This window comes from Triturus cristatus, chromosome 5_1 (assembly GCF_964204655.1).
Source record: "Triturus cristatus chromosome 5_1, aTriCri1.1, whole genome shotgun sequence".
Taxonomy (NCBI): domain Eukaryota; kingdom Metazoa; phylum Chordata; class Amphibia; order Caudata; family Salamandridae; genus Triturus; species Triturus cristatus.
Genome location: NC_140587.1, coordinates 843,861,609 through 843,887,048, shown reverse-complemented (window position 1 = coordinate 843,887,048; position 25,440 = coordinate 843,861,609). Strand labels below are relative to the sequence as shown.

Sequence of the window (25,440 nt, the reverse complement as noted above, 5' to 3'; positions counted from 1 at the left end):
TATTAAATTCTGAGTTCAGGGATACTAAACTCGACTTGCTACCATGCTCCCTGAGTCAGATAGATTATAATGGAGTTAATAATCAGTCTGCCCAGTCTGGCCTATTGGAGGCAGGTAGCCCTTCAATAGTGAAAAACGAAAATGGCTGTAATTCACTATTAGGTCATGCCACACACATCAGGGCATGACCTACCTTTTACCAACAATGCACCCTGCCCTAGGGCCTACCATAGAGGTGTCTGAAATGTGGCAAAGTGAAGGTTTAGAGACTGGTAAGTAGGTTTCCTTACCAAGTCGATATGGCAGTCGGGGACTGCACGCAGGCGCCGCGGTGGCAGGCCTGAGACACATTTTGCACGCTGCTTCTGTGGGTGGCACAACCCGTGCTGCAAGCCCACCAGCAGCAGTTAACTTACACGCCCTTGGCACGCGCAGTGCACTATACTAGGGTCTGAACAGTAAGTCAACCAAGCCAATCATGGTAACACCAATCAACGTAATAATTTAGCATAGGGAGCACTTGCACTGTGGCACTGATCAGCAGTGGCACAGTGCCCAAAGCAATAATCCAGCAAAAACATCGTAAACAGAGGAGGCAAACAGAAAAAATGGAGGAGAGACTCATGCCAATGATGCCAGGTCTAACACGTGTCCCCTCCAGCTGAAATGTGGGGAGAACTACCCTTCACCCAGGGAGTCCTCATCACTAAGGCGGAAAAATCTGGACAGACCATCAGCATTGGCGTGATCTGTACCAGGGCGGTGTTCCACCGTAAAGTCCATCCCCTGTAGGGAAATGGACCACCTCAACAGCTTTGGGTTCTCACCCCTCATCTGCATTAACCATCTGAGGGGCCTGTGGTCCGTCTGAACCCGGAAGTGAGACCCAAACAAGTAGGGTCTTAGCTTCTTCAGCGCCCAGACCACAGCAAATGCCTCACGCTCTATCGCACTCCACCTTTGTTCCCTGGGAAGTAACCTCCGGCTGATGAAGGCTACAGGTAAGTCTCGGCCCTCCTCATTCATCTGTGCTAGAACAGCCCCCACACCATGCTCTGAAGCGTCCGTCTGGACAATGAATTCTTTTGAAAAGTCGGGTGCCTGGAGGACCGGTGCTGTACACATTGCAGTTTTCAGGGTGTCAAAGGCTTTCTGACAGGCGTCAGTCCAGATCACAAGTCTCGGCTGCTTCCGGGAAGTCAGCGAGGTCAAGGGGTGCACGATGTTGCCATACCCCTTGACAAACCTCCTGTAGTAACCCGTGAGACCCAAGAAGGCTCTCACCTGAGTCTGGGTTTTGGGCGGTTCCCAAGCCAGGATGGTATCTATCTTGGGTTGCAGGGGGGCCACCTTGCCGCTCCCTACTTGGTGCCCCAAGTACACCACTGAACCCTGCCCAATCTGGCACTTACTAGCCTTGATTGTGAGGCCTGCTCTGCGCAGGGCCAACAACACTTCCTGGAGGTGGCGCAAGTGTTCCTCCCAGCTGGCGCTGAACACTGTTATATCGTCCAGGTAGGCGGCGCTGAAATCTTCCAGCCCGGCCAATACCTGGTTAACCAACCTCTGGAATGTGGCAGGGGCATTCTTCATCCCAAAGGGCATCACACGGAACTGGTAGTGCCCATCTGGTGTGGAGAATGCAGACCTCTCTTTTGCCCCATCAGTCAAGGCGATCTGCCAGTACCCAGACGTTAGATCAAACGTACTAAGGTACCGGGCAGCCCCCAACCGATCGATGAGCTCATCAGCTCTGGGGATGGGGTGCGCGTCAGTCTTGGTGACCGAATTGAGTCCTCGGTAATCCACACAGAACCGAAGTTCTGGTGAAGCACCAGGCGCTGCAGCCTTTGGGACCAAGACCACTGGGCTGGCCCAAGGACTGCTAGAGGACTCAACCACCCCTAAGGCAAACATCTTGGAGACCTCCTCCTTGATGTATGCTCTGACCTTGTCAGTCACCCTGTAGGCCTTGTGCCTCACAGGAGTGCTGTCCCCGGTGTCCACATCATGGACACACCACTGAGTGACACCAGGGATTAAGGAGAACAGATCAGGGAATTGTACCAACAGATGGCGACAATCTTGCTGCTGCTCAGGGGTCAGTGTGTCAGAGAGGACAACACCATCCACTGACCCATCTTTTTCTTTTGCACACAGGAGGTCAGGAAGAGGCTCACTCTCCTCCTCCATCCCAGCATCTGTGGCAAGGAGCATGCCCACTTCGGACCTTTCTAAGTGGGGCTTTAACCGGTTGACATGCAGGACCCTTAAGGGGTTCCTGGGAGATTTCAAGTCCACCAAGTAGGTGACATCGCTCTTCTTCTCCACAACCTCAAATGGTCCGGTCCACCTGTCCTTGAGCGCACAAGGTTCCACAGGGGCCATGACCCAAACTTTCTGACCAGGTTGAAGCTCAACCAGAGTGGCATTCTGATCGTACCACCGCTTCATCTCTTCCTGGCTGGCCTCCAGATTTGCCTGAGCAAGATCTCTGAAGCGCCGAGTCTGGTTCCTAAAGGCCAGCATGTAACTATATACATCCTGGGGAGGTTTCCTGGGAGATTGCTCCCAGCCTTCTTTAACCAGACTCAAAGGTCCTCTTACCGGGTGACCATACAAAAGCTCAAAGGGGCTGAACCCTAGAGACTTCTGTGGCACCTCACGGTAAGCAAACAGCAGGCATGGCAAGAGGACGTCCCATTTACGCCTCATTGGTTCTTCAAGACCCATGATCATGCCTTTTAGGGTCCGGTTGAATCTCTCAACCAGCCCATTACCTTGAGGGTGGTAAGGAGTGGTAAACTTGTAGGTTACCCCACACTCCTTCCACAGAGACTTCATATAATTCGAAATGAAGTTGGTGCCCCGGTCTGACACCACCTCTCTGGGGAACCCCATGCGGGAGAAAACACCCATCAGTGCCCGTCCCACCACGGGGGCCGTCACTGTTCGGAGAGGGATGGCTTCCGGGTACCGGGTGGCATGGTCCACCAAGACCAGGATAAACCTGTTGCCCATGGCTGTCTTGGGGTCCAGTGGCCCCACAAGGTCAATTCCCACTCGCTCAAAGGGGGTACTGACGACGGGAAAAGGTTGGAGGGGAGCCTTCTGCTTCCGCCCACTTTTCCCACTTGCCTGGCAAGTTTGACATGTCCTACAATGGATATCTGAATCCCTTCTCATCTGAGGCCAATAAAAATGGGTGACAAGCCTGTCATAGGTCTTGTCCTGCCCCAGATGTCCAGCTAACGGAACGTCATGAGCCAACCCCAGTAGGAAGGCTCTGAAGCGCTGGGGTACCACCAGCACACGGGCTGACCCAGGTTCAGCAGCCTTAGGCTCGCTATACAGGAGGTCGTTCTCCCAGTAGACCCAATGTGATCCTGACTGATCACCTGTCGTTTGGGCTGAGGCCTGCTGCCTCATACCCACAAGAGAAGGGCACACTTTCTGTTCAGCACAAAATTCCTCCCTGGAGGGACCACCATCCTGCTGCCAATGGGTCAGCTCGGGCAGGTCTCCCAGTTCGGCCACTTGTTCTCCTGTCGGTTCCAGGGCATCCCCCTCAGGGTCTGCTCCCTCCTGGACCGCGGGAACGATGGGGGACGGTTTCCCGCGCCCCCTGCCTCTTCTCTTCACGGTTGGGACCTGGGCCATACTTTCAGGCTCCGGGCCCCCATCAACACCCTTACTGACTGACATGGACCGGGTGGTCGCACACACCCACTCAGGCAGACCCAACATTTCCAGATGCGCTTTTCTCTCCACCTTAGCCCAAGGGGAGTCCTCCAAATCATTGCCCAAGAGACAATCAACAGGCATGGCGGGCCTCACAGCAACCTGAAGAGTACCTGAGACCCCCCCCCACTCAAAAGGAACTTGAGCTACCTCACACTTACTCTGTGAGTTGTCAGCAGCTACAACGGGGTAGAATGCATGAGGGACCACCTGCTCCCTGGACACCAAGTGACACTTGACAGCTGTCACACTCGCTCCGGTGTCTCTGAGAGCTTCCACCCTATGGCCATTAATGGTCACCCACTGCCTATATTTCTTAGTGTTACTAGGCAGAGGGGTTGGAGGGACCATTTCCACGTCTCCTAAAGAGACCAGGGACATTTCTGCGGGACCCCACCCACCGGGGGCACCCATCTCCTCCCCTCCCAGGGCTACACTTGCTACCTGACGAGGGGGTGCACGCGGCGGTGCATTCGAATCCTTCATGGGACACTGGGGATCATAATAACGGTGTCCCACCTGCTTACAGGCATAGCAGGTCATGGGGCCCCTGTGAACAGGTTTACCTGTCGGGGCCTCTGGCTTCTTTACAGGGGGAGGCTGGGAACCCTTCCCTTGGTTCCCTTGGGGACTACTTTGGGGCCCTTTCTGAAACTCCCTCTGTTTACCCCTGTCCCCCCCACTCTTCTGCTGGGGACCCTGCCCACCCTTGGCTGAGTCTCCCACTGGACCCTTGTGGACCCTGGTACTGACCCAGCGGTCCGCCTCCTCAGCAAGTTTTCTAGGGTTAGATAGCTTGCTGTCAACAAGGTGCTGGCGTAGCTCTGGAAAACAGTTATTAGACAAGTGCTCCCAAGCAAACAAATCATAAAGAGCATCATAACTATCAACCTTGCTACCCTTTATCCAACCATCCATGGTTCTGCAGAAAAAAGACACATATTCAACCCACGTAGTACCAGGCAACTTCTTACATTCTCTAAAGGTTTGTCTGTACTTTTCTGGGGTTAAGCCATATCTCAGCATTAAAGCATCTTTCATATGAGTATAAGACATCCTATCCTCAGCAGGAAGGCTCAACAAGGTATCTCTCCCCTCGTTTGTAAAGCGGCTCCACAACCCCGTTCCCCAATCCTTCTCAGGGACCCGGTGGGCCAACAATGCTAACTCATACGCTTTAAACCATTGGCTAATATCTTCATTCTTACTGTAATCTTTGATCACATCCTTAGGAAAATAAAACCTACTTTCTGCAGGCACGGATGGAGTGCTGCCACCAGAGGGATTCAACTCTAAACTCTTAGTTTTAAGCTCCATCTCCCTCACCATCTTCTCACGTTCAAACGCTAATTTCTCTCTCTCAAAATCTAATCTTTTGCTCTCCATTTCAGCTTCTCTCTTGCTTCTCGCATTCTCTAATTCCAACTGCCCTCCTAATTTAAGTTTCGCCATTTCTAACTTGTACCCCCTCTCCTTCTCCCTGTCTTCTAATTCTTCGGGGGAAAGGCTCCTAGAGGACGCACTACTGCCTGGAGATGACACTGGCCCACCTGTGGGCTCTTCCTCTTCCTCTTCTTCTTCCTCTTCCGGTACCACCACCGGATCAGAGGGATTTCTGGCCTCTAACCAGGCCTTCAGCGCTTTGAGGAAGCCCTCTTTCTTTGAGACACCTGTGGTAGGAACTTTAAACTGCTTGCAAAATCCTTTCAGATCTTTTAGCGTGTAGGAATCTATCTTCTCCTTATCGAATTCCCCCACAACATTCTCCACAGGTGTAGTAGCTCCGGCATTCTCCATGGTCAAAACTGGCAGTGTTTAAGAAAATAAGCTCCAGGAAAGCGGAGAACAAAAATAGAATATCCTACCAAACGGACTGTGGCTGCGTTATGGTCTGCTTTCACTATGTAGCGTACACTAATCACTGCACATGAGTCATAAATGCAAAGTTCAAATCCCACCGCTGCCACCAATGTTAGAACCGGCGGTCTCTAGTTGGCAGAGGTATACACTTCTGACAAATAGGGACCAACCAACTCTAGTCAGGGCAAGGGGATTACACACTCAGATAACCCCTGCTACCCCCTTGGTAGCTTGGCAGAGCAGACAGGCTTATCTCAGAGGCAGTGTGTTAAGCATTTATGACCACATACAGTAATAAAGTGAATACACTACCGATGGACACGACACAGAAGTTATTATAAAAATAGTATTTTTATATAAGGCTTAGCACAAGACCAAATAACGACAAAAATATACCACAGTCTTAATAAATACTCTTTGGAAGGAAAAATGATAGTTCAAGTAAGGTTTCTTCTTGGCAAATAGTTCTTTAGCAAAGTATTCTTCTGAGCACAGTTCTTTGGCAACAATGTAACCCCCACAGGAGTCACACGACGTTGAGTCTACAAGATTCCCAAGGTTCGGCGTCGACCGCGAGGAGCGCTACGTCGAGCCTGGAGTTGCAACAGACCCCACAAGTACAGTACCTTGAGAAACGAAGGAAACGATGATCCACGGCGTCGAGATGTCGGCGTCGAGGTCGGCGTCGATCGTGCCTCGGAGTCGGGTCAATCCGCAGCGGCGTCGAGGGATGTCGGGCCGGAGCAGCGCTCACGGCGTCGAGACGGGCGTCGAGTCGATGCGATCAGCAGCGGCGTCGGGACGGGGTCGCTTGGAGGCAGAGCCGATACTCACTCCTCACTGGCGTCGATACCGGCGTCGAGACGGGGTCACTTGGAGCCGGGGCCGATACCCACTGCTCACTGGCGTTGCTGCTGGCGTCGAGACTGCAGATTTTCCCTTGTGTACTGGAAACAACACTTTCCAGCAATTCAGCAATTCAGTAGATGGTGAAGTCCTTTGGCCCTGTGACTTCAACAGGAGACTGGCACTCTTCCAGTCCTTGGAGATTTTCTAGCAAGTGTTCAGAGAGTACACACCAAGTTCCTCTCTCCTTGTTCCTTGGCAAAAATAAAGAAGCAGCTTTCAGGTTCCTCCACAGCAAAACAGCACTCTGGCAGAAAGGGGAGGCAAGTCCTTAGATCAGCAGGCTTCTTGTCCTTGGTACAGGTTTCCTTGTCAGAAGTGATCTGAGTTCTTGGTTCAGGGGTCCTTCTCTTATACCCCTTTTTCCCTTTGTTCCCTTTGTCCAAGCAGGGCGATTCCCACCATCTCAGGTTTGTTGTGGGTGTTGCCAGGCAGAGGCACCTGGCCTATTCACTGGGCAGGGCAGAGTCCTCAGCCGCCCAGCAGGAGGCGGAGCCAGTATTGTCCCTGGTAGGAGCAGGGCTATCAGTCGCCCAGCAGGAGGCGGGGCCAGTATTGTGTCAGGCAGGGCAGGCTACTCTTCCCTCACTCTACGTGTAAACGCCCCATTCACCCCACACTGACTCACTCAGACCTCTGGAGCCACCCAGCCCCTGACACACACACCAAACCAGCAGAGACCGGTAGATAGTTGGACAAGAAAATAGCCACTTTCTAAAAGTGCTATTTTCAAACATAGAATTTAAAAACCATCCATCCTAAAGGGTGTGTTATTAAATTCTGAGTTCAGGGATACTAAACTCGACTTGCTACCATGCTCCCTGAGTCAGATAGATTATAATGGAGTTAATAATCAGTCTGCCCAGTCTGGCCTATTGGAGGCAGGTAGCCCTTCAATAGTGAAAAACGAAAATGGCTGTAATTCACTATTAGGTCATGCCACACACATCAGGGCATGACCTACCTTTTACCAACAATGCACCCTGCCCTAGGGCCTACCATAGAGGTGTCTGAAATGTGGCAAAGTGAAGGTTTAGAGACTGGTAAGTAGGTTTCCTTACCAAGTCGATATGGCAGTCGGGGACTGCACGCAGGCGCCGCGGTGGCAGGCCTGAGACACATTTTGCACGCTGCTTCTGTGGGTGGCACAACCCGTGCTGCAAGCCCACCAGCAGCAGTTAACTTACACGCCCTTGGCACGCGCAGTGCACTATACTAGGGTCTGAACAGTAAGTCAACCAAGCCAATCATGGTAACACCAATCAACGTAATAATTTAGCATAGGGAGCACTTGCACTGTGGCACTGATCAGCAGTGGCACAGTGCCCAAAGCAATAATCCAGCAAAAACATCGTAAACAGAGGAGGCAAACAGAAAAAATGGAGGAGAGACTCATGCCAATGATGCCAGGTCTAACAGTTATGAACATCAAATATCGAGGTATTGGTAACTCCACAAACAGTAAGAGCTTGATAACGAATGCCCAAGAGAGTTACTCTTTATGTTTTGCACCTAATAACATTTCGACACCCATGATTCTGATATTCTATGGTGTAACATATAGGACGTCGTCTCAGATTTTTCTCAAAATGTGGTATACCATGAGTTTTTAATGTCTACTGCATGTTAAGGTAATTACCCAACCTGTTTTTCCTGTTACATTCTGGCAAGTTTGATCTGCTGATATTTATCGAGGGGTTAAACCTTGTCACACCTGGCAGGTATTGGGTGCGATAACCATTGCACCACTTATAATCAGTTCCCTTAGTATCTCAGCTCTGTGGAAACTTGGGAACATTGTCACACAAATATTCTGAGATCTACAACTCTGAATACATTAGCAAAATCCTCTGACTCATTTACAGTTAGAAAGATGGAATGTATTGTTCAGGTTTGAAACCCTTTGTCACATTCTCATTCTGCGGTTCAGTCTAACACTCTGTTATCTATTGTGTTTACTTTTATTTATTTTACCATAGAGAGGAGGCAGTACCTACTACTTGCTTTTCATTCATATTTATATTTCCATTATGATTTCTATAACCCCTAGTACTATTTGGTATTCAAATGGACAGGTCAAGATTTCAGTGAGATCCTTTATGGCTGTGGTAAATGTGTGCATTGTGCATAATACAAATACAGGTTAAGAGTCAAGCTGAAGAGACTAAACACCATAATCTGACAGTTGCCAGTTCAAGATGTTAGCTTCTGCCTCATCAGACAATTGCAGACTAGAGTTCTCCAGAGCGAGGCTGACTCTCTAGGCTATTCCAGGTTATTTTCTTACCATCACAAGGGATTTGTGCTTAGCATTTCATCCATGAAAGGGGTTGTTGTAATCATTATTTGTATACCAGTGGTAACCAATGCAATGCCTTTATATTCAGAGAGATGAGTTTTGTGTTTGAGCTCGTGAAACAAACTATGATGCAAAGTTTTGTAATCTTTGTGTAATGGTGCTCCTCGGAACAAACCATTTGAGGACTAAATACAAGACAAAATACCAATCTCCCCTATTTTTGTCTCCAGAAACTGATTTTAGCTAATGACCCTATGTGATGGTTACAGGTTTTTGAAATTTGATTGCTGTGCACTTTTATCTGTAGTTGTGTCTTCATCTAGATGTGTCATCCTGAATACTCAGCTGTTTGTATTTCTAATTTAGTGGCTTGATCAACACATAGATACAGATGAATTGAGCCCCACAACATTCACCAACGAAGTTGAGCTTTCCTATAGTAGTCCGTAATGTGTAAGTCCTACTTGATAGATTTGTTGACTCTTGGTGACTTTAAAGGTATGATCCTGATTCACATGGGTAACTTCCACTTTTGAATAAGTTTACACTTTTGAGTAATATATTACTTTCAGTATTTATAAACTCAAAGTGTAAACTTACCGCAAAAATGTAAGTTACATGTCTTCACGCCCTGGGTGTAGCAATTGACTTTCTGTGGTGCGGGTGGGTGATGTCCCTCCCTAAAGCCTTCCATGACCCTCCTTGAACCCGTCTTCCTTCTCTCTAATTCCATCCCTTTTGTAGTAAGTGTGTCCCATCTTTAATCCTCTATCTGTGTCCCTCTCACATTTACTACTGAAATCTATACTTATGTGTGTGGAGACTCTGATTTGGAGTGGAGAACTCCACACCATGGGCTATGTGGAGGCATAATACAGTACTACAGGAGATGCTTCAAAGTGAAGTGCATGAATCAGGCCTGGAATGTTCACAGGATGTGTGAATCACTTTTCTACAGTCTAAAGTTTTATTATTGTTTTGGACAAAAAGCAAACTCTTCCTCAAAGATAAGTTTTCTGTTCTGGTTCGTTGCATATATCATATTGTGGTGGTGATATTGTGGTACTATCAGATTTGGAACGTTCCTTAAACCAACTTTCTGTATCAGAAGGATATCAATATTCACTCCTTGCCCTTCATTAAAATTACCAAGTGTATATGGTATATGAAACTGTGGATCACACATTAAGGGGTCTATTCAGATTGCGTGCGGATCGCCACCGCCACCGCCCTATCATTGCGGGCCCCCAGAAGGGTGAGGGGCTGCACTTTGTACCCCCAACATTGGCATGCACAAGGTGGCAGGCACCGCGCGGTGTCTGTCACGTTGTGCATGCCATTGCACAACATGCATATATGGGATTGTGGCGGGTGCTGCTTACAGCACCGCCCGCCACAATGCAATATATGCGGGATGCCACCGCCACTGTGGCGGTGGCATCCTAATTGCCGGTGCGGGACCGCTGCACCAATGGGGGCCAGTCCCAGCACTGCTAGGGTGGCGGGCAGACTGAAGTCCGCCCGTCATCCTAATGGACCCCTAAATGTTGCAACCTAAAGGTTGTGTGTTTTACCATTGTTTTTAATATGCTACCTTAAATCATAAACTCCATTTTTATGATCTCTCTAATGTAACTCGTGGAATGAGGTCATCTGCAGACCTCTATAAAATATGTCAATAATTTCATATTTCACATTCGTTTCAAGGTTTAAATTCAATCTGTGAAGGCTCCATTGGCACTAATGTGTGTGTCTTAACTGATTGCTTGGGTGGCACACAACAATTTTTATACGGAGAAAGTGGGTACTTTACAAGCACCCTCTCCAATTCACACTAAATCCTTCAGTTTTCTATCCACTCATTTAACATTATTCTCTGTAAAAACACACTTGTAGTACTGTAGTTTCTATCCATGCATGTACACTTTTTACCTTCCAAGAGGCTACACTCTGAGACCGCTGCCAATTAATCATGGGATTTTCTACCCCCAGTTGTTACAATGAATGCACCCTGACCTCTCCAAAAGTCACTGTCTTCATGTTCTTCCATCTGACAATACATCCTCTCCCTTTTTCCACATAATTCCCCTCTCCATCGATCACAGTTATGCAAATACTCTTCCAGTTGGCTCTTTATGTACAATATTCATAGTGGTACTAGACCAAATGAATGCATATTGTGCTTCCTTGGAGTCATTCTATCATGGTATCTTCAATCGTTTTCCTCTGCTCTGTATGAATCAACTTATGTGGCAAACATGCTTGTTTGTCAAAATGCCAATATTCTCACTGTCAATGCAGTGACGGTGTACTATGATTCTGCCTGTTCAATACAAAGCGTTTGGCTGGGAGCTGTGGTACTGTCATCTATTGCATAAAGAGAGCATTCCAGTGAAATAGCGGGAAACCAGTGGCCCGCTTCGACAGGGAAGCATGTCTACAGAGAATTCTAACTTTTGACAGCATACAATTCTGACAGCATCATTGAATTCTGGGGAGAGCCAAATACCTTCTTGGTGTCATCTCATCAAAGACGAATTTTGGCCTTGCCCAAGTTTGCTTATGTTCTGATGAACCTTGTGATGACTTCTCAGTGAGCTGCATAGCTTCTTCCCATTGCTACTATTGTAATACTTTTCTTGCATGCTTTATTGGTATTACATGATATCTTTATGACAATACGCATAACACTAGTAAAATAGCATATTGTTATTGTCTTATAGGAAGATCTTGTTGACAAAAGTACACACCAATTATTTCAAGGACTGCATTGATGGTAAAACGAATAAATGGCATGAAATGAGGCATAATGTTGGTGCTTAGCAGTGATATCATATGCATAGTTTAATCAAGCTGTGGCACCCAACTCTTTATGCTTTTTCATAATATCTGCAAATTCAAGGAAGAAGAATTAAAGTTACTTGTTCTCTGTTTTCATTTGTGTTGTTTCTTTCTATCTCGCAGGTGATTCAGACAATAAGCGCGGTGGACAAAGACGAACCGGTCGAAGGACATAGGTTTTACTTCAAGGACGTTGCAGAAGCTAGAAACAACTCCAATTTCACCATCAGAGACAATAAAGGTGGTAGATTTCTTGTATTGTACAAACGTGTTTTCTGGTTCAGACTTGTATAAATATAATTTTTCAAAAGCTTTAAAACGTTGCACTTAGACGTAAATGTTTCTTAAGAAAACTATACAGCTTAAATAACGATGAAAAAAGGATTCCATTTTTGAATCATACCTCAAGCAATTTTGGAAAAAAAAACACCTTTGAAGAACAACATGGCCAAACAGAGTAAATCATTCCTAACCTTTGGTGCGTAATATAAAGACTGTGTATAGAGTCGCAGGCCCCTCAATCGTATGTAAATGAGGATTGGGAAAAATATGGTATTTTATGCAATCATGAAAAATTGAACATACTCTACTTGTATTCATATTGACAGCTATGATCTGAATTTAAGCTTTATAGCTTCCTGGGAAGATTGCATTGAAGCAAATAAGGTGCATTTTACTTATGATTGAGCTGCCAGTAAGGCAAACCGTACAACTGAGAGCATAATGTGATCTCTAAATAAAATGCGTTGTGTACAAATGTTGAGTTCTAGTGAGATCTACATATTCTACAGTTATTTAATAATGCATGTCTAACCTGCCGGCCTTTAATACTGAAGGATGGATTACTTATAGGGTCATCTGTTTTATGGTATTTATTATTTTGATAGACTCTCCTCTGTTTCTCTATATTTAACTATTGCACGTCTTGTTTCCTTTAACTTTATAAATGTAAACTCTTACATAAATGCCTGATAACGTTTAATGCTATAAGCACCCATAAATGATGCACCGGTACACTCACATAAAAACATGAACACTGTAGTACACCCAAGTGCAGCTGGTTAAAATGTATTTTCTTTTGTCTTTTGAACCATTTCTATTGTTTACAGTGCACATACATATACTTCTATCACAGTACATTCATATGTTTACTATGGACCTAGTTGCTTTCTATGTGATAACTGTTTTGCATGTTGCAGACAAGAGAGTCTCGCTTCATTAACAAAAGCATAGAAACAAATATGAAAAATAGATAGCAACGTTGTCATAAACTAGTTTTCCAGGGGGTATTCCAACATGGGCCCGGGCAGGAGTCTCACTACATCATGTGGGATGGTCTATTGGGGCAGGTGGGTGTTCCATGTTTTGACACCCTTCCACCTGTCTGTGGCATGCCATCACTATTTTAGTGCAGCGCCAGAGCCTTAGCATTGCTCTTAGTGTCTTTCCATCTCATCCTCTAACCTCACCCTTAAAATACTGGTTGTTTACATGGGCTATATTTGACATGTTTTTCCAGTTCCAGAATTATCAGGCCCCAGACTGCTAGTAGGAGCCATGCCCCGTAGCTGGATAGGGTCTAGTCCAACCAGCAAGCACACTGCCTCTGCCCAGTTGCGAGTTTCTCTCAGGTAGACCCTCTGCAACTGACCCATTTTTACTTTCACAACAAAGCTAAAGATTGTTTAGTTATGAAGAGGGCCAGAGCTATGCTCATAGCTCAATTGTTTGAGTCTGACCACGATGCACAGTGTAGTGTATGCTAGGACCCTTGCGATTCTGGGCTGACGCTGTGCAGGACAAACGTAAAGTGATGGGAGGTGTTAACAGAAATATAATATTATCATTCAGAGTGTGATTGTATGCTGGAGAATAAAGATGTCTATGAATCAGCGTCCTGTGTGGCGTATTTTATTTACATGCTCCAGGGCTAGGAGAGATGCTAGAACTGGCGACAAGTAGGGGAGATGGGTTCACTGACAGAATAACGACACCTAAAATATCCCCATACCACAATATCATGTTTTAAATATTGATGTAAAAAATATCGACATCCTATATTTATAATGGTAAGTACCAAAATATCGAGAAAAAACATATCGATGTAAAAATATAGTTGTTCAAAACATCAATTTATATATTATCTACTGGCGGTCGCCAGTAGATAGTAATAGTTAGGACCGAGTTTCCATAGGAAATCTGAAAATTCTATTTTGAATAACTTTGACGCCGGTTGACGAATCCTCGCGAAATTTTCAAAACTAATGGGGCGCTCCGTTCAGCTCTTACCCTGAAAGTCTCGGGGTGATTCGTCAAGTGGGGGCCAAGAAAAAAGGGGGGTCCCAAAACGCGTTTTCCCCATGCATTTTTCCATAGGACCTTTAGTCGAAGGTACAGCCCGAACGGCTGAACAGAATTACTTGAAATTTGGCAGAGAGGTAGTCCTCAGGTCAGGGAAGTGCCTTTTGCAGGTCTGGTGTCAATCTGTTTAGTAGTTCCTGAGAAAATAGCATTTAAAAGCATATAAATATCTATAAGCGCGCACCGTGCGCGCACCGTGCGAGCACCCTAACGTGCGCGAGCGTAATTCTGATTGATGGTTACATGTTAGTCAACATTTAAATCGGTCGAAATCAAGAAGTGTCGGCCGCCATTTTGTTTGTTTTCAGTGCGAGAGTGAAAAAGGAAGGTGGCGAACGTGAAAAGGGGGTAGGGTAGAGAGTTCCTGACCCCCTAGCCTTTGTCAGAAGGTCCCTGAAGGATCCCGAAGGCAGACATTTTTTTTACATTTTTTTAAAAAAAAATCACGGTGAAAAACCCAAAAAAAAAAAAAAACATTTTTTTAATACGTAGTTTATTGTAAAATAAATATATAAAAAAAATAAATTAGCATTTAAAAAACCGTACAAATTCACTGAAAAAAACCATAGGTTTCACACACGTTATAGTTAGGAATTAGCATTTAAAAAACCTTGCAAATTCACTTAAAAAACCATAGGTTTAACACATGTTATAGTTAGGTGGATATTTCACTCGTAAAAAACCAATGAAATTCCCCTGTTATAGTTAGTTCAGATAACTATAACTCGCGCGACCGCCACTCTATCACAAGGATGATGTCATCAGTGATGTCATGAGTGATGCCACTGACCATGTCATGAGTGTTGTAATATGTGACGTCATGAGCAGTGGATTGCGGGCGCGCGAGTTATAGTTATCTGAACTAACTATAACGGGGGAATTTCATTGGTTTTTTACGAGTGAAATATCCACCTAACTATAACATGTGTGAAACCTATGGTTTTTTAAGTGAATATATATATATATATATATATATATATATATATATATATATATACATATCAAACAAAATATTTAAATATTAAATATGTCAAATAATAAAATTGATATAAAAAATAAAATATATTTAATATACAGTTTAACAAATATAACAAATAAACTATTAAAAAAGTTAAACACACATACATAATAAATAATCTATATATTTACTTTAAACCAATTAATAAACTATTTAAATGTATTTTATCATTTTAAAATTATATAAAACTTTACAAATATATATATATATATATATGTATATATACCAATAACATAAAATCTAATAAAAACATTTTATTATAAATTAAAACATAAACTATTCAAAAATCTTTAAACTTAAATTTCCCACACCAGTTAGTGCAACAGTAGGGAAAGTGTTGGATTGCGGAGGGGTAACAATTAATATTCTCACTACAGTCAGTTTAAAATTAAAAACAAACAAAATATTAACAAAAATATTTAAAAAACAAAACAAATAAAAAAATATATAAATGTGTTAAAAATTAAAATTCTAAGATATTTAATACTGAAATATGTAAAAAAAACATATTATCATTTTAAATACATATGACAAATACCTACAAATATTATATTAAATTAAAAATATTTTTTAACAAATAAAAAAATAATTACAAATTATTTAAAAACAAAAACATTGATTATTACATAAATGTACTTTTTTTTATTTCCTACCATATAAAACTACATAATTCACAAACAACATCCAAATTTTAAAAAATGTACTTCAATAAATAACATAAATTATTACCAATTAAAGAAATATTATTAATTAACAAACAAATTAAAACTCATAAAAATGTATTAACTTCCCACACTTTACCCCTATAATCCCCACAATGCACAGCTAAAATGTAACTGTAAAAAAATGTATTACAAAATTAAAACTTATTTTCAATTAAAAAAGTAATATTATTTAACAACTAATTATAAAGTAAGTAAAATTAATTTACTCCCCTCCCTTTACCCCTATAAAAGTAAAACCCTTACACAACAAAAAAAACAAAATAACCTAATTAAATATCAATTAATTAATTGATAATGATCAAATAATTATTAAATGATTAAACATAAATTACTTCCCAGCCTTTACCCCTTTAAACCCCACAACCCACACCTGAAATTAATTATGCACTTTCCATATGTTATATTCAATTAATTAACATTAATTAACAACAAATTAATAATTAATTACAAATAAATGACTCCCGACCCTTTACCCCTATAAAACCCAGAAAACGCACCTAAAATTAATTACACAATTTCCATTAAAAAAATTCAAAATATTAATTAATGTAAATTAATAACAAATTATTAATTAGTCCCAAAAAATTCCCACCCTTTACCCCATATATCCCGCAATGCGCATTAATTACCAATTAATTAATTAATATTAATTAACAACCAATAATACTTAATTACAAATACATTACTTCCTACAATTAACACTATAAAATATCCATTAAATAAATATTAATACATAAAAAATAATCATTAATTTATTATAATTAAATTACTTCCCACCCTATGCCCCTATAAACCCACAACCCGCTACGGAACTAAAAAAACGCAAAATGTAATTAAAATAAAATTGATAACTACAAAAGATTTAATATACACTCATACATTAAAAACATACATCACATACTTTTAAAATATATCCCATCTGCAGATATCCAATGTGGAGACCCCCGTTATAACGCTCAAAGAAATCAGCAATGCAATAAGCAAAGTAGCCCCATCTAAAGCTCCAGGGCTAGACAAGATTCCAGGGGATATCTTCCGTAGTGAACCTTCCATCTGGGGACCTTATTTGTGGTCATTGTACAATGCCATACTGCAGGGAATGGCGATCCCCTCAACCTGGGCTGGTGCAGAAATCCTGCCAATTTATAAAAAGGGCTCTCCACTTCTTCCCACAAACTATAGACCAATACGTCTATTAGATGTCAGTCAGAAAATCTTTGCTTGAAAGCAAGATCCTGAGCCCCTTTCAAACAGCTTTAGGGAAATCTGTCAACTGTAGATCAAATCTTTAGGCACCATCTGCTGTATTGGAAAACTGTGATCTTAGAGGGTGGTAGACTTTATCTAATTTTGTAGATTTAAAATCTGTGTTTGATTTGATTCCCAGAGACAAACTGTGAGTGGTCCTAAGCGAGTTGGGGGTCACAAGCTAGCTATGCATCCTCTTTAAGTGGTTACATGAAGGCAATTATGCCCAAATTAGATTCGGCAAGTATGGAGAATTAACTTCCCCTATACCTATAGATAGTGGTGCCCAACAAGGCTGCGTTCTTGCACCGACTCTTTTCAGTTTATTTATTAACGCACTTGTCTAGACACTCAACGCTGGGAATAACAATGATGCACCTAGGTTAGCAAACAGAAAAGTGCCAGCAATGATGTTCGCTGACGATACTCTTCTGCTTTCCAAGTCCCCAATGGGTGTATAGAGGATTCTTGACAGCTTCAATGCCTTTTGTAAATCCAGGAGGCTCAAAATTAACACCCTGAAGACCACATTTATGGTCTTCAAATCAGGCAGCTCAACTCGACGTAATCCTAGCCTACAAGGTATCCCGCTGGAGAAGATGTCGGTATTTGAGTACCTTGGGGTTACTTTACTGATAAATTGGGTTGGGAAGCCAAAATCGATAAAGCCAGCTGAAAGCTATCTCAGACCACAGGGGGCCTGACCAAGGTTTTTGGGAGTTCTAGTCATAAACCCATTGGTCCGCTAGTTGAAATTTACAAAGTGCAAGCAAGGGCTGCCTATTTGTATGGGGCTGAAATCTGGGGGCACAGCCCATCACAAAGTATTGTCAGTTATTTGGACTCCCCCCCAGTGCACCCCTCTCACTGCTCCGTTTTTACATTGGGGTATGGCCAATTGTGGATGAAATCGCCCTCAGACCCCTCATATTTTGGCATAGTCTATAGGCAACTCTGGAATTGGCTGATTACAGGGCAGAACTAAGGGAGGTACTGAGCCTATATTGTGCAGGAAAACTAACTTGGATAGCATATGTTAGGGACACACTTTTGGTCATGGGCAGACCAAGCCTGTGGTATAATGCAGAGGCAGTCTGCCCTACTACATCTAGGAACAAACTGGTCAGGAGTTTTAGGGAGAGCAAACTTGCTGAGCTACAGGGGACCTCATCAACAGGCTCATTGACCGTAGTGTTTGAGACCATTAAAGACCAGTATAGTTTGGAGCCTGTTTTGGAGGACATTCAACCTGCTCTAGCCAGAAAGCTATACTTGTAATTTAGGCACGGGGTTCTCCCGTTGCGTGCCTTTACAAACAAATGGGCTGGCACTATACCCTTAGGTTGCCCGGCATGCAGCAGTCCAGAGTCTGAATTACATGTATTTTTCATTTGTTCTGAATATAGGAAGAATAGGCACAGTTGGTTGCTTCAGCTATGCAGAATTTTATGCACACAGCACTGCATAGAAGCATTTAGATTGCTAAAATACAACACACAGTTGCCTATTGTATTTGTGGTGTCGCATTTTTTACTTTCTATGTGGTGTTTAGGCAAAACATTCTGAATGTTACTGTGTTGGTCATAGACATTAATATCACCATGTGTTATTGGATTTGTTCCAATTTTATCTATTTCCTACTTCCAAGATTTTTATGTGTTCTCTTAGGGGCCGATTCCGATCCGGGTTGGAAGGGCACCGAACGCGATCCGACTAGAAAAACTACAAGCCGTACGCGTGTTTTCCGGCCGACTTGTACAGCTGTACGAACTAGCAAGTACGATGCGAGCTACATGAGTCGTTTCTGGGTCCGAACCGCTCCGTACGTCTCGGTCGTAAGCTAACCGTGGCGTGCAATGGATGCGATTCACGACCGAGACAGTATGATGCATGCGTCCGACAGCCTGTGAGAGCCGGATTGTTCGGCTCGCAAATTGTCCAGGTGGTTGCCTTTGGGGGTCCGCGTTGGATCCCCTGTTACCTGTAGCCCTACGACTCAGACACAGGGGGAGACCCATGGGTCTCACCAACACAGGCATGTACGGTGTGGATGGCACTGATGCATACCCACTGTAGGGGGCGCCCTTGTCCGCGACGTACCCATTCAGTCAATGGGAGCCCATGTACGCATCGTACGACCGTCTCCCATTGACTTCTATGGGAGTCCGACCGAACCGAGTCCGACAGCATACTGCCGCATCGTACTCGCTCCGTCGGACTGCAGGACTCCGGCTCGGACGGAAAACACTCCGGATCCAGCTCGGTTGGAGTGCTTTCTGACCCGGATCTGAATCGGCCTCTTAGTGTTTCTATTACACCACATATCTGCTTTTATTATTATATTAAATTTGTATTCATTGCCTTTTATTGCATGGGGCGTGGGCTCCAAATGACGGTCTTTATGAATCTGAATGTGGGGTTTGACCCGGTCCTCAATAGGATTGTTTTAATGTTTTAATTATTTGTTATTGTAATGGTCTATTGGTCGAATAAAGTTTTCTTGATGATGATGATGAAAATATAAACTAAAATACTTAACGCTAATTAAAAAATCGATATTTTAAACAACTATATTTTTGCAAACGATATTAATGACTTCTATATTTTTGAAAATTATATCTCTTACCTTAAATTCGATATTCTTGACCATGATATTCTTGGTCGGTATTTCTATGTCACGATATTTCCAACTCGATATTTGTGTAGGTCGACATTTCTAACTCGATATTCTGTCTGCATATTGGGAGATGTGGTGCCCCAAAAACGACAAAGCTGCTCATGTACGCCATTTGTGCCCACCAGCAATGCAGAGCGATATGTAACCAGTGCCTGTGGATTCAAAGCCCTGCTCCTGCCAGTAAATGGCTGCAGAAGAAATCTAAGGCCCTGCAGAGGAGCATATTCAAAATACCTGCCCAAAAAACCCACAGGTGAAGGGGTCAACTGAAATTCTGCGCTATGCCCGAATACAGAGCAATTACTCAAACCAAGCATACCTATAATGACAGCAACAACCAGGTAGAAGAAACAGAGATTTTACTCACTTTCAAAGACAAGTGAAGCAGTCTAACACCTCAGACCCGGCGTGTTGACCCAAATTCATGCCCACATGTTGTGTTTACTGAAGTTGCAGAGGCTGCCGCATAAATCGAAAGCTGTCTGAACAGCATGTGCTCTCAATGGCAGCAGAGCACAAAATACAATGCAGCTGTGTTCCTGAGCTGCCACCACCATTCAACACTTCCAAGAAGCAGAACATAGGTGCCGTTTGGGCTACGTGAATTGAAGCATTCAATGATTTCATACATGAATTAGAAGCATTAGACCACAAGAAAATCCTCCAATATTATAAACCTTGCATGTGATGGAATAAAAGATGTGCTAAAGAAAGCCTCACAAACTGATGCAACATCATACCATGTGATATAAGAGGAGCTGGAAGACAAAATCAATCCCATGCCGAATGTCGACTATGAAAGATAAGTCTTCAGACAAGCCAGACAACAAGTTGGTGCAACGATGGATGAATTTGTTGAAAGACTTGACACACTTATTAAACACTGTAAGTTCTGTGACTTTAATGATGAAGAAGCCATGCTTCTCAGGGTCATTGATAGTTGCTTTTCCAATTCCTTTAGAAGACGCATGTTGAGAGATGCACTCAATTTAGAGAAAATGCTGATGGCTGCGAGAGCAGAAGAATGAACTGCTGACATGGAAACAGGAATGGCACTGAAAAGCAAGCACAAGTGGAAAATAGATGCATATAGGTCAACATCTTTGAAGAAAACAAAGCTGCGCATCCAATGTGGATTTTTGTTTTCCCATGAAGGCAAATGTCCGACCACAGGACAAATCTGCAAATGTTAAGGGAAAGAGATCCATTTCACAGTATGCTGAGCCAAAGAAAAATCAAGTGCATCATGACAGAGAGAAAAGATTGCCGCTGGAACGTTCCAGAAACAATCTAGCCATGCCCACAAGGTCCAAAAAGACATCAGCTATCACAAGTAGAGACAAGGCAAAGTTTATCACCATCACTTTCGTCATGCAAAGGCTCTTCAATGACGTAATTAAGTACCGATGAAGAAAATGGAAGTGTGCGGATGATGTCCGCCATAGGACAACATGCTCAAGTGGGATAAGCTGCCTATAAAGAAGATAGAAAATCAAGGAAAACACACCAAGCAAAGCAAAAAGCTTCATTTGAACACTGTCCCAAGATAAGCTTGAAAGTAAACAGATACCCAATAACCTTCATTATAGACAGTGGTGCGTTGATTAATATCATGATAATAGAAAATTCAACAGCCAGTCCCCGGTACCAAGACTCACCCATCAGACATGAAGGCCTATACTTGGCTGCGTCCAACCCGCGACAAAGTCAAGGGTCATTCACAGTGACCTTGCGACACAAAAATATGTCAGTGCAAGCCACCATTCATGTTCTACTTGGAACTGCATTGAGTGCATATTTGCTCAGCTTTACCACCGTTGCTGGTATGGGATTGATATCCCTCAACTACCACATCAGTGCACAGTCTAAAATCATAAACCAGTTCCCATTGTTGTTCCATGGCCTAGGACGATCAAAGAACATGAAAGTTCAGCTGCACATTAAGGTGTGGTTGATGGAAAAGTGACATTATGGTTCAGAGTGCAATTGTATGCTGGAGAATAAAGATGTCTATGAATCAGCTCTGTTTGTGGTGTATCTTTTTTACATGCTCCAGAGATGGGAAGACGCTACACACAGTAGGCACACTCCTGGCACACAGACAATTTTCCTATCAGCTTTTAGATCATCTTGACAGTGATTAGCTAGCCAGAAAACAGATTTAGTCAATCCTAAAAATATGGTAAAACCTATCATTTTTCTGGGTCCACCTGGGAAGTCATCAGCAATTGCATAATTCAAGCTTTTCAGCTTTCTTGAAGTCAAGTACATCTGATGAAATAAGGTAATTGAATGGTTTTGAAGCTTGCATTTAGCAAAACCCTGCAAGTGTAGTACCTCGCCATAAAACATTCACTGTTCAACAGCTCTGTCCCTTTATTGGTCCCTATTAGAGTGAAATCCACTTTGCTAAGTCCCTTTTTTGTCTATTGGCCTAACAGTCATGACTTACAGCATTTAGATTCTTTAAAAAAGTCCCCTTTTACGTTGTATGACTATTTAAAAATAAATACAGATAATTAACTTTATTTGTTTGTACTCATACATGGAAATCAAGAAAAACAATACACTGGGAGTCTTAATTGTTTATATCCTCCTAACAAGGTTATTTTAAATTGATGTCACCTCTCATCCCAATCCTTACAAACTTTGGACAGCTAGATAAAAGAGGAAAAGACAACAGTGCCTCTGGGCCTGTGAGTGATGATGAGAATACTAATGCTTGACAAATCTGCACCTGAAACTAGCTCACTGGAAGGCCCCACAGTCTCTCTATAATAAATGCTAAGGTTTCAGGTGGGGCCAAAAAGGACCTCAAACTACATGTTTCCAAGACCTATAGACAAAAAACAGCCCCAGTCGCATTCCAGAAATAACAGATTTAAGATGCCAGTGTTAGTGGATGCTAAAATGCTAAATCTGCTCGCCTGTTCTGACATGCTCATGATAAAAGGGACTGATAACTAGATCTGGAGCGGACAGACTAAAATCCCACTCACCCTGTGAATGGTATCTGTGTTTATCAGAATTATGGCAATTCCATTCCGTTTTAAATACCCATGCTCCCACAACACTATCTAAGTGAACTAAAGGTGCTATTTACGAGAAGAATACATTACCATATACACCTGGGTTGTCAGGAATGCTGACACCAAACACAAAACAATGTTATAGACACTGGAACATGTTTGTAGAATTTATTCACTGTACATACTTTTGATCCTCTGAGGTAATGTGAATATCTTGTGGTTTTATGTAGTATTGTGTGGATGTCAGACAGAAAATAGTTGTAGAGCATCCATTTATTGTATGCAGGACAAAAGCATAATTTCAATATCGTCTTTAATTGAGATGCATTTTATGCAAACACTGCTGATGACTGATGACTTTATTACCTTGTGCAGATTACTGGAGTATGAAGAATGCAAATATGATCACTATTGAAATCAGTTTACCCAAAGTAGGCCTGGATGTCTTTTTCAAAATTAGATTTCCAGTAAATCCATGTAATAGTGAAATGAAAATAACTTACATAAAGAATATCATGGTTTGTATCCAGACTTTTACTTGAGTGGGAATCAATTTAAAGTAAGATGGTTTAACATCTCTATCTTACACCAACGGGGTTGATCCCTGCTCATGGTGTATCCCTTTATTCATGGCGACAGACCTTAGCCGTCTGTGAAAAAATTATCAGGAGCTACACATAACATATATTAAAATCACAACACTAATTCTAAATTCAGTCAATAATGCCAGTTATGATAAGTTTTAAGGGTTTTATTTTCATTAAAAAACATTTAGTAATTTCTTTGTCTTTTTATTCTGTATTCAGTTAATTTAAGTATTAATCAGATTACAGAATTAATAATAAAAATATGGTTTGGACAAGTTACATAAAATGTTCAATACAGCACGTTTCATAGAGGCATGAATCCCTATAGAGTGCGGTTAAATGGGTGTTAGCAGGAACCCATATAGAGTTCAAGTTCGAGAGGCAAGAGTGAGGGAACATGAAGGTCAAATTCGATCAATAAGTATCAGCTGTACTTCCCGTAGAGAGAAGTTCACCAAAGCAAACATATTCATGTCAGCAAACAGGCAGGGTAAGGTGGCAAATCAGCATTCAGCCTTCAGCATAAAGCCATCAGCATTCAGCTTCATTGCTGAAAAATGGCATAGGTCTGCAAAAGCATGAGGGAAAAAAATGATCATTTCTACTCTAGGAACACGCACTAATATAAATAGTCAAACGAAAAGTTGCAGTTTGTGCATCATCCACTTCTCTTCTCATCCAATCGACTTTCGATTCTTTTTGAGAACTGATTCTTCCCCTCCTTTCCCATGTGCACATACAAGGGGTTAACTAAGACTTATCATGAAGTATGAAACATTTATTGAACTATGTCTATGTATGAAGATTTTCAATTCCTAGACCTCTTTTCCTATCGAAATGATCACATTCTAACCTTCTAGTGAAATGAATTGTATGTTCAAATAAACAATGGGCTTTGTGAAATAAAAACATCAACCATTATGAAATAAGGAAGGTTAGGTGAAAATATCAACATTTTCTATTCATCCATTGCATCTATTGTGTGACACAATGTGAATTCATTCTATTCAATGATAAAGTGTTTCTAGCAAAGCACTTAAAAATGTTATATTATTTAAATACATTCTTGAATACAATATGAAGGCTTCACTAAAGGCATGTCAGGGCAACGTCAATTCTAAGCATTTGGTGCATGTCTCTGCACGTTTAAATTTGCTGCTTGAAAACAGCAGGAAGCTTGCTTAAACATCCTGAGGCCTCATACTAATGGATATAGTTATATATGTATTTATGTATATATATATATCCACATGAAAGGCACTCCCCAATGAAGGCGCCACACACAGCGTGAAATTTTCCCTCTTTAATTGCAGGACTCTCAGGACATAAAACAATGTTGTTTCAGCATCAATATGCCGCTCTCGCCATACGTGTTTCAGGTCCTTTACCCTTGATCACTGGCTCAGCAAATGGAAGGCAGGCAGAAAACAATGACATCCCACTTGCAACGTTTATATCAATCTTGCCCACATGTCCACAGAGTGCATTCTGGTTAAGTGAGTTTGATGATATTAAGTCCCAAATGGGTACCGCCATACTGTCTCCTAATTCATTCATTCTTTTACCCCAATGGGTTGCTGATCACAAACATAGTCCATGGTCCATGTCCTGCTTCCTTTCGGTCCCACAATCGGACACGCTGTTCCTCCGCGTCTTGAATTCACTGGCGCTGAGGATCCGCATACTCAGCGGTGGGGCAGCCTTCGCGGCCGGAGTGGGCCACTACACATCCACATGAAAGGCACTCCCCAATGAAGGCGCCACACACAGCGTGAAATTTTCCATCTTTAATTGCAGGACTCTCAGGACATAAAACAATGTTGTTTCAGCATCAATATGCCACTCTCGCCATACGCGTTTCGGGTCCTTTACCCTTGATCACTGGCTCGGCAAATGGAAGGCAGGCGGAAAACAATGACATCGCACTTGCAACGTTTATATCAATCCCCCCCACATGGGCATATATTATTTTGCGTTTTAATAAAAGCTTTCTCTCACTTTCAAGACAAACATTAGACACCAGTGAATTAGGCTTTTCCAATTCTTTTTCTCCAAGGAATCCTAGGACTTAGTGAGACTCAAAAGGGACTGCAGGGTTGTGTTAGCCCTAGTTTTTTGGGTCACACTGATAGATCCCTGAAGCCTCAA

General features: G+C 42.7%; 1 protein-coding gene across 1 annotated transcript in view; it reads left to right on the top strand.

The window, feature by feature from the left end:
- Positions 1-25,440, top strand: part of CDH19 (cadherin 19) — a 925,430-nt gene that overhangs the window by 832,602 nt on the left and 67,388 nt on the right. Inside the window, exon 10 of the mRNA XM_085605889.1 lies at positions 11,771-11,888. Coding sequence (XP_085462015.1) covers positions 11,771-11,888 — 118 coding nt within the window. The remainder of the gene's footprint in view (positions 1-11,770; positions 11,889-25,440) is intronic.